The sequence below is a fragment of the Lathamus discolor genome, chromosome 1 (genome assembly GCF_037157495.1).
Source record: "Lathamus discolor isolate bLatDis1 chromosome 1, bLatDis1.hap1, whole genome shotgun sequence".
Classification (NCBI taxonomy): Eukaryota; Metazoa; Chordata; class Aves; order Psittaciformes; family Psittacidae; genus Lathamus; species Lathamus discolor.
Window position 1 is genome coordinate 19,865,105 of NC_088884.1, and position 16,087 is coordinate 19,881,191.

At 44.7% G+C, this 16,087-nt stretch overlaps 1 protein-coding gene across 1 annotated transcript; it reads right to left on the bottom strand.

Moving 5' to 3' along the window:
- Positions 1–13,036: 13,036 nt before the first annotated feature.
- FEZF1 (FEZ family zinc finger 1) lies at positions 13,037–15,878 on the bottom strand. The gene is made up of 4 exons (XM_065665008.1): positions 15,081–15,878; positions 14,759–14,893; positions 14,082–14,214; positions 13,037–13,344 (listed from the first exon to the last, which is right to left on the bottom strand). The coding sequence occupies exons 1-4, from the start codon at positions 15,876–15,878 to the stop codon at positions 13,037–13,039; spliced, it is 1,374 nt and encodes a 457-aa protein (XP_065521080.1).
- Positions 15,879–16,087: the final 209 nt, after the last annotated feature.

Here is a 16,087-nt window from a genome sequence, read left to right on the forward strand (position 1 = left end):
TTAATCTGTGCAGGTTCTGAAGCAGCTAAGTGGTCTGCAATTCAGGAAGCTGCTCATTTCTGAATCGTATTGGGCAAAAAGACAGAGATAGCAGCAGAGCAAGGGTCTCAAGTGGCAAGCTCACTGAAGCAGAGGGAAAGAAAGACCAGATAGGTTGTTTATGCCATTTGAGTCGTATTATTTTGCCAAGAAAAAGACCCTTCATACAAAGAAGTGTTTTCTATGAGAGAAATCAGGAACCCACAGAGGCAGCCAGTGAGTGTGTATCTGTTATACCTATTAATACAAGACAGCTATTTCACTGATAAATGTGACATGATGATGATAAAGATTACAAGAGGATGACACTTAAATACAAAAGAAATTGCTAACACAAGACAACTTCACATTAGAAAAAAAGCCAAAACAACGAACATTAGAAGGTCAGAAGAAGCTCTTCAGAAGAGCAGAGACAAATATCCACTAGCGCCAGTGACATGCATGCTATAAAAGAGAAAGGTAGCACCAGCAAGTAATTACACACACACAAAATGCAGCAGTATAGCACCAGACATTCCAGCTTTGAAATGAAGCATAGAGCAAAGGCAAAGATGCTACAGGATTTTAGCAGCTGTGGATCATATCATGCAGGAAAGGAATATGTATCATTAGGGAAGCTATGTACAAAGTGATGCAAAGCAAAGCATTTTACGTTAGCATCCCACACATCCACACAGAGTAAACAGGTGATACAGGGTACACAACTGATTAAATATCTCAAAAAAATTAATACAGCAGCAGTGAAACTAGCTTCCTTTTGGCTACTATACAAACTAGGAACTGCATTGTGGGAAAGCATATGCAAATATTTGGACAGATACAGAAAAGAAAAAAGACTTTTAATATAGATGTTGAAACACAAGCTGCATCTCTTGAGAAAGAGGGTAGGTAATGTTTATCCCATACTGTATGATTATTATCTTTGGAAAGTGTGATCAACAGGACATGTAGTGCAAAAGGCACAGAAGAAAATACTAAGACCACCACCAAAGGATATGCAAGAGTCTAGTTTCCCAAGCAGGAGGACATGCCTGCAAACAGAACACATGAAGGCTGGTAGGTTTGATCACTTTCTCCTGGTAAGGGACACCTCACAGCTGAGGAAATGAAAAAAAAAAAAAAGAGAAATACTGAAAACAGGGCATTGCTGTTACTAGGAAGAATACTTAGTTATGGTGCCACCTATTTGCTGAAGAATGCATAGTACGTGTGTGGAATAAGGTAATGTGCATTTAGCCATGTGTATGCCAGAAAGGCATAGAAAGGTCTTGCTCAGCCAACTCAGCGCAGGGTGCTTACAGCTACAGGCATATACCCCAAGCTGATTAGCACTACGTCTTCTATAATTAATGAAGGGGGAAAGAAAAAAAAAAAAAGGAAGAAAAAAGAACAAAAAATGCACATCTAAAGCACAGTTCATGCAATCAGTTTTAGAGGAGATGGGTCGTGCTCTAGAAATGCTTATTTTTCTCTCCAGTGACTCTAACAGGAGTCTGAGAGGTAGATCATTCATTGGTAGATAAATAGACTTCTACTAGGGAAGATTAATGTCAGACAAAGCACCAAAAGAAATGTATTTTGAAGTCTTGCTGCAACATGTGTTCAGTTTGAATATTTCTAGGTCATTTTCCCTTGCTGTGAGCAGTTTGACCCAGGACAGTATGTTAAGTCAGGGTCTACTTTCTGTAGAATCACTGATGCTAAATGCTGGAAAGTAGAGACATTGAGTAAAGAAATATGTATGTATATAACAACCTTCTAAATGCTTCTCCAGGCCTGTGTCACCACACCCAGACAGCACCAAAAACCTGGTCCCACATCTGAGTGGGCCATATGAAGAAGCCCTTGCAGTTTTTTAAAGCCTGTTGAAGTTTTCAGTCCAGTCCTCAGTTCAGCACTTCTCAGAGAATAAGGGAATGGACTGCTGGCTTGGACACGTTCTATATGCCCAGCACAGGCTTTTTGTCTTTCTTCTCTGTGTCAAATCAGTCCACCCCTTCCATGGAAACACGACCTGAATTTCATAAGCACCATCATATACACAGGAATTTGTAAAGTCCCAGACACAAAACAAGTATACAGTTACAAGTGTGAGTGTACATAAAGTATTTTTTTTCCTCTGTATGTATGTAAGAAGGAGAGAGAGGGCTGGGGAGAAAGAATTAACTACTTATGCAAAGGAAAATTATGGGAAAAACAAGTTTATAATCTTGGGTTTTCCCAAAAACGTCCCACTGAATTTCCAGTTTGCTTTCAATTACCAGCCACAGAAAACAATTGTTTCAATCTCTGGAGCCCTTCACAGCTGAATCATCAAGCAAAGATTTAGTTCAATTGGATTTCACAGAGATGACAAGATCTGTCAGTGACTTTAACAATGAAGATTTTCTCCTATGTCTGGTTTTACATGCCAAGTTTCTTTGTACTTAGCTAAAGCCTTAGACATGATCGGTGTAATTCCAGTGCCAAAGCTTAACTCAGGCTGTTTCTTCAGAGCAGGGAGGGGCCTGTTATGTGTTCCAGAGTTTTATAGCCAGAATAGGTGCTCTAGGCACCCACCTCATCATCATGAGGAGCATGCTCCTCTTAATTGAAAGAATATATAATTCAAGGATATCTTGTTATGACCCACTTTTGTCTTTAATATGGACAAATATAAAATGATGGCATTAGTGATCAGATTGGGATTTAAAAAAAAAAAAATACAGTTCTGAATTCCATCTGTCTTTCTTGACAACAGGTTTCTTCATTGGTATGAGGAAGGTTCAGAACAGAAGGAGCCAATAACAAAATATCTTCTCAACTCAGATACTGAACCCTTGCATCTTTCCTTAGGGCAAAAAAAACAAGAAAATCTCCTGACTTGGTAAAACAAAGAAACAAAGCAAATGGACATGATATTCCCTCACAAGAGTCCCATGAGAACTCAGTCTTGACTGTGCCCATCGGAAAATCCAAATACCAGGGGATCTATCTTCAGACAGCTCTAAGACAACCATAATTAGATGCCTAAGCCATCAAATCACATCTGAAACCTACTGGATATATTTACTGGTTAAATTTTTATATATGTTATACATACGTTTACTGCCTATACAAAAAACATCACAAGAAAATTAGCAATCCCTTTACGGTGCTATTAGTGTTAATAGCTAATGAACTATAAAAGCAACAGTTGTGGGTGTTTTTCTTTTTCTTTCTGATTGATTCATTTAAATTTAACCTTAATTTGTTTAGATCTCACTGAGAAGCTGCTACCCTACTCTGAGCTACAACTGTTGCAATTAGCAGCAGTATCCCACTGTGAGTAGAAGGCTGTTTGCATGGTGTATGTCTGCAGAGGAATGACACTGCCCAGATATCTATTGAAGAGATCAGACTACTCATTCCAAAAATGCAGGATTATCTATAAATATTTATTCAACAACACATTTTGAATTGGACTGTATCATGGGAATGTTTTGTGGGTAGAAAACACTGTGCCTTACTCTGTTTGTGCTGATGCACAAACATTTTACAGATATAAAGAGAATCTTTAGATTTTTGGGATACACTTCCATCTCCCTCTCTTTCTATCTTCAGAATGCTTATATTTGGTTTTTAATATTTTCACAAAGCAATTAGATACCAAAATGGATATTTCAGCATATCAATATCATCTTTCAAATACCCATATCTCACTGGTCTGAAGTTGGAGTCAAAATCTAAGAAGCTTCCAAGATCTTAGCAAGTTATTTTATTAAAAATCACACAGCACTTTTCATTATCAGATAAACCTTCAGAAGTTAGTTTTAAAAAATCTGTTTCTAAATTATAAAGATTTTCTCCTGCTTATAGTGAAGAATGTGTTTTTACAAGAATCATAAAATAGTCAGGGTTGGAAAGGACCTTAAGATCATCTAGTTCCAACCACCCCCACCTCACACTAAACCATGTCACCCAAGGCTCTGTCCAACCTGACCTTGAACACCATGAGGGATGGAGCATTCACAACCTCCCTGGGCAACCCATTCCAGTGCCTCACCACCCTTACAGTAAAGAGCTTGTTCCTTATAGCCAATCTAAACTTCTCCTGTTTTAAGTTTTAACCCATTACCCCTTGTCCTGTCACTACAGTCCCTGATGAAGAGTCCCTCCCCAGCATCCCTATAGGCCCCCTTCAGGTACTGGAAGGCTGCTATGAGGTCTCCACACAGCCTTCTCTTCTCCAGGCTGAAGTCAGAATTTCTCTTCTGAGAAATTCTTCTGAATTCAGAAATTCTTTCAGAATTCTTCTTTTCTCCAGGCTGAAGAAAACAGAATATGATGGTGTATCACAAGATCTTTAAAAACAGAGTCAAAGCAAAATGCTAAGATACTTGAGAACATAAAGATCAATTAGGATATGATGTTCCTGACAGCCAGGAAAGCCCAATGGAAATGGAAAATTATTAGTTACCAACTAGAGTACCATAAACCATATTTTACTTTTTTAGATTCCTGATAACACTGGATAATTGCCTACCAAAAACTATTAAGTCTGACCAGTTGGACTCAAAAGAAAGATTTTTTTATTATTATTATTATTCACTTTAATAGGATTTAAATTCCACTCTCATTAAAAAGAAAATAATAATAATAGAAAAAAAAAAACAACCCACCAATAAACTTCACCCAAACTCCAGAGACCCCAGTGTGATCAGAACAGGGTAATTTTACATTAGCTCCTCAGTACCACAGCCTGGCAGGAGCCCCAGTCTTGAGATCAAGAGGCACCAAACCGCAGCTCTTCGTTGCAAATGGATGACACCCCCTGCAAGTACAGCTGCCACATTGAGAAGAAGTCAAACCACTTTCAGTGAGCTCATGCTGACACATGGGCTGCCAGTTAATTCAGGTCCCCACTGTGGGGAAGAGACAAGAAAGCAGGAGTGTGTCTGCAGTCACCACCACCAGCTCATCCGGATCTCAGCTTCCTATCTGATCCAGCCTCAGCAGTCATGAAACCACCGTGAGACTCCTCCTAGTGTTCCCTCTCCTCTGGGCTTCCCAGTTATAAGGTATGGTTATGATGGCTCTCAAACGTTTGGAGCGGTTGGTAGGTATCCATATATCAAAAAGGTTGTCTGCACTTGTTGCAAATCTTTCACAGATAAAGCAAGAAGCATCCCCTTTTATGTGACTTCATACAACCCAAAGTATTATATATGAGTGAGAAATAAGGGGAGGTTTTATACAATCAGATTTTCTCATGCTAGCATTTGCTAGGTAAATACACTCATTCTCCAGTTATTTTCAAATATGACTTCCGTTGGAAAGGTAGAGATATCCAGAAATTTCCCTCTAAGGAAGAGCCTGTTTCAAAAACAAACAAAGGACAGGTTTCCTGATTATTCCAAACAGTTACAAAGTTTCAACAACTCAATACATTCAAATTAATTGAGATATTCCTTAAAGAGACAGGAGGATTCTTCCATGAGTTTAATTTTTTTCCTTCAGAATCCAGAACCTTTATGTTTCCTCAGCTATGCCAGAGGTGGGGCTGGAACTAAATGATCTTATGGCCCTTTCCAACCCCAACCATTCTAAAATTCTATGATTGCTTCAGGAGGCTGCTAGAAGAACTGCACACTATCTGCAGTGAAGGCAGTACCTAACACAGGCGGGCTGAAACTCTTTTTCATGCTGCTAGAGGCACCCATTTCTCTCCACTGACAATGTAAAACATAGTCATATGTACCCTGGCTTCCTCTTAAGATGCCTGAAATTTTGGTGTGAGCATTGCCCAAGGTAGACAGGCTGGTTTGACTCATGCTTTGAACAAGATTGTTCTGAACTGGACTTTACTAAAAAGAAAATAAAAATCCAGAGCATAAACATTCATAGCCTAATTAGTCCATGCAGTGTTTGGCAACCACTTGATTAAAAAACTGGGGAAGGAGGTAACCATATCTCAACCTTGGATAAGGCTGTAGAACACTCAGCAGTGTCCTACAGGTTGGTGTTTCACACTCCTTAAGAAATGAAAAACATAAGGCTCTGTAAAAGCATCAGGCAACTCTTAAGAAGAGCATGACCAACAAAACTGGCTGGCAAAGAAGAATGCCAGTTCACAAATAATCTTGTAATTCCAGAATTTATCTTCATTGCGCACAGGGGTGAAACCAAGGTCTTTCAAAAGCACGGCAATCCCACCCGGAGTAAGCAACAGCCCTTTTCTGACACTCACAGAATGAAAACTTAATTCCCAGAATCTGGAATAACAAACAGCCTGGGGACTGAGGAATGATACTGAGATGTCTGACATCCACATTTAAATTATTTCTATCTGCTTATGAGTTGCTTAAACATAGTAAGATAATTTTTAATTAATCTACACTTTAAAAAGCTGTTGTATTCTATTGGTATCTGCAGCTGGGCCAGTCACATGTTGCAGATCTGGGACCCAAGCCCAATCTCCAGCTCTCTCTCTGATCCTATGACTGTCATTTATTCAAAGAGAAACAGTCCAAGGAAAGCAGGAAAGACCAGAATAGGCACACTGACTCTGTAGCACAGGACACTACTGAAGTGCTTGAAAGCACGTGAAGCAGAAGGCGCATTTGAATATGAGTGTGACCTCCTCAGGGAAGAACCCAACCCAGCAAAGTCTTCCTTGCCCTTAAGCTGGTTATCTCTGGTTTCAAGCAAATTCCTCCCAATGCAACAAGTTTTTATACTAATGTTTTATCAAAATCTACTTGTAAACTTGTACAGAGAGCTCTAAATCCTGATTGTCAAAGAAATTTCTGCAGAAAGATTTGGGGGAAAAAATCTTACAAAGTTTTTTTATAATTTTGTAATATAAAATTAATAATTAATATTAGTATAGAGGCAGATGTGAGTTAAATATAGTAAATGCCACTCAGCTGTGATGTACTCCTTTGCTTGCATAAATTAAAGTAGCTCTCTGCCCACTGTAATTTCCACTACAAGTCAGCCTGGTGTGCAATAGCATTCAGCATCAGGGAGGATTTAAAACAATTTCAGACTGCTTTTTCAAGAAACAGGAGTTCTGCATTGCTGAAGATGCAGCTGCCTCTCTTGTGGCTGATCCATTCTGGGGTGACTGAGTCTCTGCTGTAGTTATAATCCTTAAGTAATTTAATATTTTCACAAAAATTGTAACTGTACACTGCACTTCCAAGGTATGTGGGAGGAGCATACTTCAAGAACCAGCACACTCCACAAGAACAGAAGAAACACTGTTTGCAGAGAAGGGTGTCTCTGCTTCTTAGCACTAGCAAATCAAAACAGTCCATGGCTTCATTATGGGAAATCGTAATAATTACAGGTTGTCCACAAAGGTAATTATGAATTTGTTTTGGTCTTTACCTAGCTGTTCTAGCCAGTTCTGGTGCAGCTATTCAAACTGGATGTTCCCATAAGCTGACAAATGTAATCTAAATTAGTTTCTATCTCTTGCACTTACCCAGTTAATGGAATGCAAAAGCATTACCTGACATAAACAAACATTGGTCTTCAGCTTTTAGTGTTCAGTTTAAGTAGCCCAAAGTGGGGTTTTTAAGATGTATTCTTGTTTATGATATGTAGGTTAACGTATTTGCTGGCAAACATAGAATAAAGAAACATTATGTGATTTCTGCATTCCTCATAATATTTTTTTTTATTATTTAAGAGCCAACATATTGTTCCTTTAAAATATAGCAGGCAAAGTAGATCGGTTTGGCTTTTTTTTTTTTTTTTTTCTATTTTCTGGCAAACACAGGAAAAGAAACAATTGATCAAAGCATTTTCTAGTTAAAACTAAATAATTATTCTCCTGAACATAATTTGATTTAGATTTTTTCTTCAGCAGAGGTTACTTTTACAAAGTCTTGCTTGTTCAGAAAAAGATATTCATCTGAACCTATTTGTTAACCCAGGATTTTTCATTATTGTTTAGAAAGAAAGTTCTTGTTCAAGATTGTTTCTTTTAAATCTGGGTTTGGTAAGGTTTTTACATGGAAGCATAAACACTTCAGATGTTTGATGGTAATATCAAGAGGCTAACAGGTGTTTTAGAAGTATTTTTAAAAGGTTGATTTTGTGTCACCAGTTATATTTAATCCCTCTAAGATATAGTACCATGAACCAAGGTTCCTCTCAGATGCTGTGTCAGTCTCCAACTGAGTCATATAGTCCCATCTCTGAAAATAAACATTTAACCTACCTGTGCAGTTGAAGGCAAGCTGCTCACACTCACGTTTGTTAAGTATCCCTCTTTTGGTTTTCACCCAAAATAGAACTTATTATGTATTAGTTTTTCAGAATTATTCAGGGTTAAAAAAAAAAATTATCAGAAAAACAGCTTCTAAGTGTTTTAATTGATTGGTAACTGAAGATGATTTCTTAGGAGGACCATAGTAATGGTGGTGAAATATTAGCAATCTCACAGGCAGAAAGGGAGTTTTTGTATTTATATTTCCACAGGCATGGTTATTGGATTTAATACTGTGCCTAATCAAACACGCAAGGATTTGATTACAACAGAGTGACTGAACAGTGGAGCCATCAAATAACTTCCAGAAAGCTTCAAAGGCAAACTGAAGATAGACACTGCTTATGCTTCCTAATCCCACCAGAGGTTTTAAAACCAGAATGTTTTTATTGTTCCAAGAGTTGCAGATTACTGAAGCAAAAGAGCAACCTTCTGCAACCCCATGAGACCAGCGGTGAGTTCCACAGCTGCTGCATGGGCTTGCACTGTCCTGGACAGCCCCAAAGTAGTTTTCCAAAAGTAATCCAGCCTGCAGCCTTAGACCACCAAGGTGCGGAGCTGGAGCTCCCACTGCCCTTACAGGAGCTAAACCTACCACTGCTTTTAACAGGACAGCTTCAAGTTACTACTGGATTGTTACTACTACAGCTGCCAGCAGGGTACAACACTATTTTCCTTCTGTGAGGATGGTACCTGTGCAAACCAGTAGCCAAATAGCCAGTGGGAAAGATTCACGTACCTACAGAGTTCCAATTATTTCATATTATCATGTCAAAACATGTGCAAATTATGTCCTTATTTTCTTTACTAAGCCCCAAAGAACAAAATGGTGACTGTCCCATTCTGAGTACAACACACCAGGTGCAGACTAAGGGCATTCTAGTTTCTAGTTTTTGAGCACTGTCCAATTAAACTGTTCTGGTACTAAGCTGTGAGTGATATGCCTTCATTTGGGCTGACTCCAGATGAATTTGTGATGCTTGGGTTAGACCCTCTATTTTCAAAAGGAAAAAAATAAAGAAAAAGAAAGGAAAATTAAAACCAAAATGCATCCTTGACTAAATATTGTCTGATTTCCATGTTGGGTACCTTGAGCTATGCTGAATTTCTATTTAACTACCTGTGCAATAGATCATGGGTTTGGGTAGCTATTTAGCTATCGAAAAGCTGATCACAAATAAAGCAGTAGTAGAGCCAGTACCATTTCACCTTCAGGAAGAACTTTGTGTCTGACTCTGTGAGCAAATCCTGCTGGTCGCATATTTTATTTCTACGGCACTATATGGCAGCTTTGGTAACCCTGGTGGCTCTTTCAGATATATGGCACTTTCAGCATTGACACATGCTAACATAACCGTAGCATCCGGCAAGCACAGAAGAAATTCAGTCCCATCTGAGAAATCCTGGGCACAGATGAGGAGTAAAGGGCAACAGATTCTCCTTTACAAAGGCTCTCTGCTGCAGAATCCCATAGACACCAGACTTGCCTGCCTTTTATCCAGTAAGTGAAACTGTTGTGGTTGATGGGGGGATGGGCTACAGTATCATCAGAGTGCTAATATTCAACTCTGCAGCTCTGCTTTAGCAGATCCAGACCCACCAATGCCCTTCTTGTCCAAGCGTCCACCAAGAACTGGTAGAATAAGGCCAACTAGTTGTCATAGAGGACAGCGATAATATGGCAATAATGCTGACTGTCACGCAGGAGCCAGAACATGTAACCTTTCCTTTAGGTACAGATGACTCTATTTCTCCTATCAAAATTATTCACAATTTAAAAAAAAAAAAATATTAGAAGTATTAATATTGTCTGTGGTAACAAGAGCTGTTAACAGCTCTAAGTTTTGGACATATATGAAATTATAGCTTTTGTCTTTCAAGATGATTTCATCAGCTTTGAATTGCCTCTGACCATTAACTAGAAATTCACTTAACCTGAGATTAATCTTGCAAGACAGGAAATGAAAGGTAATGCAGCACAGGCCTTCTGAGACATGTATTAATCCCAGCCTTTGACACAAACATGGTTTTAAATAGTGAAATAACAAATGAGCGATCCTTACCTCCGTGTGAAGTCCCACACCTGTAGTGTTTGCCTCAAGAAATCTAGGCAGGAGAAACACTTATCCATGCCCATCACTGACTTTTTCTACTTCACCTTGGAATAAAACTAGAGTGCCTCTTTTCCACTCCGATTTAAAACATGGTCACTCCAGCATGTGAGTGCATTAGCAAAACAGCAATTTTGATCAGGAAAATGCAGAAGAACCCAGATTATGCAATGTCTGCAGATCTTTTACAGGAGGGAAGGCAAAATAATGATTACTGTCTATAAACCCATAAATGGTCCATGGTCAAGCAACACTGGAAATTCCCTCTCTAAACATACAGAAGGAAAAAATTAACCGCTGCTGCCTGGGGAAGCCTGAGCTCTCCCAGATCAGTACAAAGTTTGGAGAAACAAGGTAGAGCAAAGAATTGTCAGGCACCTGGGTAACCAGAGTACAGAGTCATCTGCAGTGTCTTTAGGCCTCATGCAGATGTTTGAGACTGATGTTACTTACTCATCACAAGGTGGCCAGGTTAGACTCCTCTTTCATTTCATCGTATGTTTACATTTATATCCTTTTATCATTCTATGAAATACTTCTGTGACTGTTGCAGTATACCTGCAGTGCTTTAATAGTTTTGGACTGTTTAAAAGAGTTATAAATGAAGATACTTAGCACCTTGCCAAGACAGAGTTGCAGAATCTTGTACTGACGCTTGCTGAGCGGTAAGAAAGGTAAGTTGGATTTCTGCTTTGATTTGCATCACTCAAGCAGAGACTCACAGAAATGGCACACCCACACTATTTCGGCAGGATCTTTGGGAAATCTTTCCTTGCATGTTACAGGAATTTACCTTTGGCAAGCAAGGAACAAGAGGAACTAGCAATGCACTGCAGTCACCTGTTTTGGGAGGAATTTATTCCTGTTGGAGCCTGAATGACCCTCTCCTAGCCTGGGGAGCCAGATCCTCAGTAGAAACCCAGCCTGTGAGGACTGCCCTGCAGGACCCTCTCCCCCTCCCCCTCTCCAGCCTGCCTCCAGGTCTACCCGGGTCACTTCAGCCGGTCACTGGTCTCCCGCATCCCGCTACCTTCCCCCATCCCTGCCGCCGCAAATCAGCGTGGAAAGCGGGGAGCGGCTCCCGAGGTCTCCGAAGAGGGGACCCGCGCCGTGGGGGGGGTCCTAAGCCGCTGCATATGCAACGCCTATCAGTGTGCTGCTCGGAAGCCCCTCCACCCAAACCACCCCCCGCTCCCCGGGCCGCTTTTCCTGGGAGCCGGGAGGGAAGCTGCGCGTCCCCCGGCTCCCGCGAGGGGCTGAGCCCTGCCTGGCTGTGCAGCCGACCTGTTGCTTTGCTTTGTACAAGCAGAGCCGCCCGTTCAGAGGTCTGCTGCAGTACTCCGAGACGTGTGAGAGAAAGAAGACTCGCTTCCTCACTCAGCCCCTTTCAAAGGTGCCCGGTGAGACAAGGGTACCCGGCCACCGGCCAGACCTGCTGGTTGCGAGCATTCCTGGTGAGGGGCTGCCCGAGGCAAGAAGGGAAGAATCTCCTGCCCGGGGATAACCCCCTCCTGAGTGTAACCATTTAGGCACCACCACATCTCGCTCCTTCCCATACAGCCAAACCCTAGCGAGGGCTCCAGGTGTTGTAAAACCTAGGCAAGAGTCGGGATGCCCTGGAAGACGAAATCACCCATTCGTGAGGGGTCCCGCAGACGCGGCCGTCAAGTCGCCGGGAATGGGGCGATCCCCCAGCGTTGACCGGGGGCCCTGCTCTCCCCTAGCCCGGAAAGCACCCCCAGCCCGCGGTGGGGCTGCGGGAGGCGAGCAGGGACGGCTGCTGTCCCCGGGGGCAGCACCCGTTATTCCTGCCTAGGGCGGTTATCCCCGGAGCGCCGCACACCCGGCCGACCCCTCCCGCTGCTCCTCAGGCGCCCATCGACGAGCGCGCTCGGCTTGGCAGAGTCTGCTGAGTAGTTAATAACATAACAACCCGGCTTTGATCAATCCGAACTAATTACCCCTCTTAATTAAAGTCTTTAGCAGTTGTTGCAGTGTTTTGGCAGGGACTCGGCGGAGGTTTGCTGCTCGGCATCCCCTGCGCCGCGCTCCCCGGCCCAGCAGCAGCCCCCCACGGGCGAGTTATTTATTTCCACGAGGTCAACGAAATAAATTTTTTTTCTATCTTTCTTTTTTTCTTTTTTTCTTTTCTTTCTTTTTTTTTTTCTTTTTTTTTTTTTTTTTTTCTTCACGTGCAAGAAGACTCAAAGCGAAATTCAAATTCGTACATAGCGGACCAGTTCTGTCCATATAGATACGATATTCAGGAGGGAAGAAGGGAGAGGTGGAAAACAAGAAGGGGGAGGTATAACCAGCAGGCAGCGGAGGCAGGGCGGGATCAACACAATGGAGATAATATATACATCGAAATAATTAAAATGGTGCAGCGTTCCCGGCTCGGGTAATACAGACCCCAAATAAATACAGCAGAAATTGGCTTGGCGCGTTTTCTTTTCCTTTTTTCTTTTTTTAAATCATCTCTCCACCTGAGATGCAACCACAAAAAAAAAATAGAGTCTTAAAAAAAATGAAATTAGAAAAATAAAGAGGGGAAACAACCGGTCCCATGGACGTTAGTGGCGATATAGAGCATAACACACAAAACCGCTTAACAGGTGCATGCAAGGGGCGGCGGGAGCTCCCACCCTCAAGGCTGGAGCGGTGGCGGGCCCGGCAGCAGCGGCCCGGCTGGGGCCGGCGGCTGGTCAGGCCCCCCCAGCTCTGCGGGGGCCCGGGGCAGTCCCAGGGCGCTGTCATGCAGCTTGCGGACGTGCTTCTTGAGGTCAAAGTTCCTGCAGAAGCCTTTGCCGCAGGTGGGGCAGGTGAAGGGCTTCTTGTCGTTGTGGGTGTGCATGTGGAACGTCAGGTTGTACACCTGGTGGAAAGCCTTGTTGCAGATATTGCACTTGAATTGCTTCTCGCCGCTGTGAGTCAGCTTGTGGTTTTTGTAATTGCCTGGGAACGAGACAAAAAGGGCCAAGGGACCCGGGGATGAGAACTGGGTGCTGCAAAGAGGAGGGGAAAAACCCCCAACCATCCCCAAACCCCGACCCGCTCCCAGAGCTATGGTTTGACCGAAAACGACTGCCGACCTCTTCGCAAACACCCGCCTTCTCCCCATCCACTCGCGGCCGGTCCCTTGACAGACAGAATAGTAGAACAATTTGGGTTGGAATGGACCTTAAAGATCATCCAGTTCCACCCCTCTGCCACGGAAACGGACGCTTTCCACTACGACCAGGTTGCTCCAAGCCCCTTCCAACCTGGCCGTGAACACTGCCAGGGATGGGGCAGCCATAGCTTCTCTGAGGGAATAATCGAATAAACCAAAATCCCATCAACTGCACAAATAAAACCCCTGGGTTCAGCCTTCCCAGCAGCGCGGGGAGAAAAGCGAACCAAATCCAGCACTGAGAGAGGGAAAAAAGCGGCGAACTCGTTTGCCGAACGGCGGGTTGCTGTGCGCCGACAACGGGCGCTGCCGCTGGAAGGAGGAACCGGAGTTCGGCCCTACGCAGGGTCGTGCAGAGGGAAATGGGCCGGGGACAGCGGTACTTAAAATTAACCTCAATCTCTAGTAGCAGCCATTAAACCCAAAATAAACTCTCCCCCGTCCCCGCCGCGAATTGTCCAGACACTCGGCCTCGCCTGGGGGGGGGAGCGGCAAGGGATAGTGCTCTGGGGTCAGGTACCTTTCTGGTGAAATCCTTTGCCACAAAATTCACAAACAAAAGGTTTGTAGCCAGCGTGTATTCTCGTGTGCGTGTTCAGGGTCGAGCTCCGGTTAAAGGCTTTGCCGCACTGGTTGCACTTGTGTGGCTTTTCCTGGAGGGAAACAAACGCCAAAGTCACGGCTCGGGGGTTGGGGTGCGGGTGTACGGGGTTTGCGGGTGTGCAGGCGTTCTGTGTGTTAGCTGGTAGCTCCCGCTCCCGGTGAGAGGCACCCCGCGGTACCCCACAGCTCCTGGAGCAAACCAAACCCCCGCGGCCCCAGCTCAACCGCCCCTGTAACGCGCCGCTGCCCGGCGTGGCCCGGGCTCCCCGAAAAGGCTGAGCGGAGAGGTCTCGGGGCCGGAGGGACAGAGAGACGGAGGGAAGGACGGACGGAGGGACGGAGGGACAGAGGGACGGAGGGACGGAGGGACAGAGAGACGGAGGGACGGAGGGACAGAGAGACGGAGGGACGGAGGGAAGGGGGGACGGAAAGACGGAGAGACAGAGGGACAGAGAGACGGAGGGACGGAGCGACGGAGGGACGGAGGGAAAGAGGGACGGAGAGACGGAGGGACAGGGAGACGGAGGGAAAGAAGGACGGAGGGAAGGAGGGAACGGAGGGACAGAGAGACGGAGGAACGGAGGGGAAGCTCACCTGGGTATGGATTATCTTGTGCCGGCAGAGCGTGCTTGCCTGTCTGAAGCCCTTCCCGCAAACTTTGCAAACAAAGGGTCTGGCTCCCGTGTGCACCGGCATATGGCGAGTTAAGTTATAATGTGCATTAAATACCTTGAGAGTGAAATCAGACACACACACAAATAAAAATAACAATTGCGATTAGAAGGCGAGAACGCCGAAGGGGAAGCCGTCGCTTAAAAATCAAGCAAGCGAGGGACCGAGGACCCGGCGGTCAGACGGCCGGGACAGGAGGCTGGGGAGAGGGGAAGGAAGGGAGGCGGGCTGCCGCTCTACTTGCCTTTCCACAAACTTCACACGTGAAAACTTTGGGCTTGCTGCTCGGGGAGCCGCGGCTGAACTCCGACGTCTTGTAGGCGATTTTTTCCGAGAGGATCTGGGCGCTCTCTTTCATGTAGTGCTGCAGCTGGGTCTGAGACAAGTCCTTGAAGGCCACCCCCGCCGGGTACTTGTCCACGGCCGGCAGCACCAGCTTGTTCCTCTCCGCCAGGTAAGCCTTGGGCTGCGGGTGCAAGGGGGAGCTGAGAAAATAAGAAGCCACCGGGTGGATGTTGATACTGGAGGACGGGTGACAAGGGCTGTCGCCTCGGTTGAAATAGCACAGGGCTCCCATGGCGTGGAAGGAGGAGTGATTGACCACTCGGGGTCTTACCAGTTTGTACTGCTGCAAGGGCAGGGCATCGCGGGGGAAATCTCCTTTCAAGCTCAGGGCACAGTTCAAGAGATCGCCGCAGCTAAAGGAGGGCGAGGAAGAGGAGTCTAAATGAGCCTTCCTGGGTTCCGCTCCGGCCACCGCCGCTTTGGGCAGGGGGTCGTACGCCACCGGGACAAAGGGGATCATGCAGGGGATGGAGGAGTTGAGGTGCAGCGGGTGCTTGGGGTCGCCTTTGGCCACGGAGCCGTGGAGGAGCTGCGGGACGGGGATGGAGCGGGGCTCTGGCGTCCGCGCCATGATGCGCTCAATGGAGAAGGCGAGGGGCTTGGGCGTGCTGATCATGTTGCTCCTGGCAGACAGGCTTTCTCTGGCTGGAGGAGTCGCTAGGATTTTGGTCGCCGTGTGGTGGCCACTATTGTCCATGGCTGGATTGCATTTGTTCGCCCGGTTTGAGCCGCTTTGGTAGACGCCTCTTTTTTTTTTTTCTTTTTTTTTTTTTTTTTTTTTTTTTTTCCCCCTATCCTCTCCCCTCTCTCGCTCTGTTTCACTCTCTCTGCCCCTTCTCTTGTCACTGATCTGCAAGGAGGGAGAGCAGCATCGCCGCCGCCACGAGCACCATCACCTCCTCCGCC

Bases quoted from the DNA above. Each gene is read 5' to 3' on its own strand.
- FEZF1 (XM_065665008.1), bottom strand. From the start codon at position 15,878: ATGGACAATAGTGGCCACCACACGGCGACCAAAATCCTAGCGACTCCT. The intron at 14,215-14,758 runs GTGAGCTTCCCC...GTTTCCCTCCAG, and splicing joins ACAAGATAATCCATACCCAG to GAAAAGCCACACAAGTGCAA. The intron at 13,345-14,081 runs GTACCTGACCCC...TCTCGTTCCCAG, and splicing joins CAAAGGATTTCACCAGAAAG to GCAATTACAAAAACCACAAG.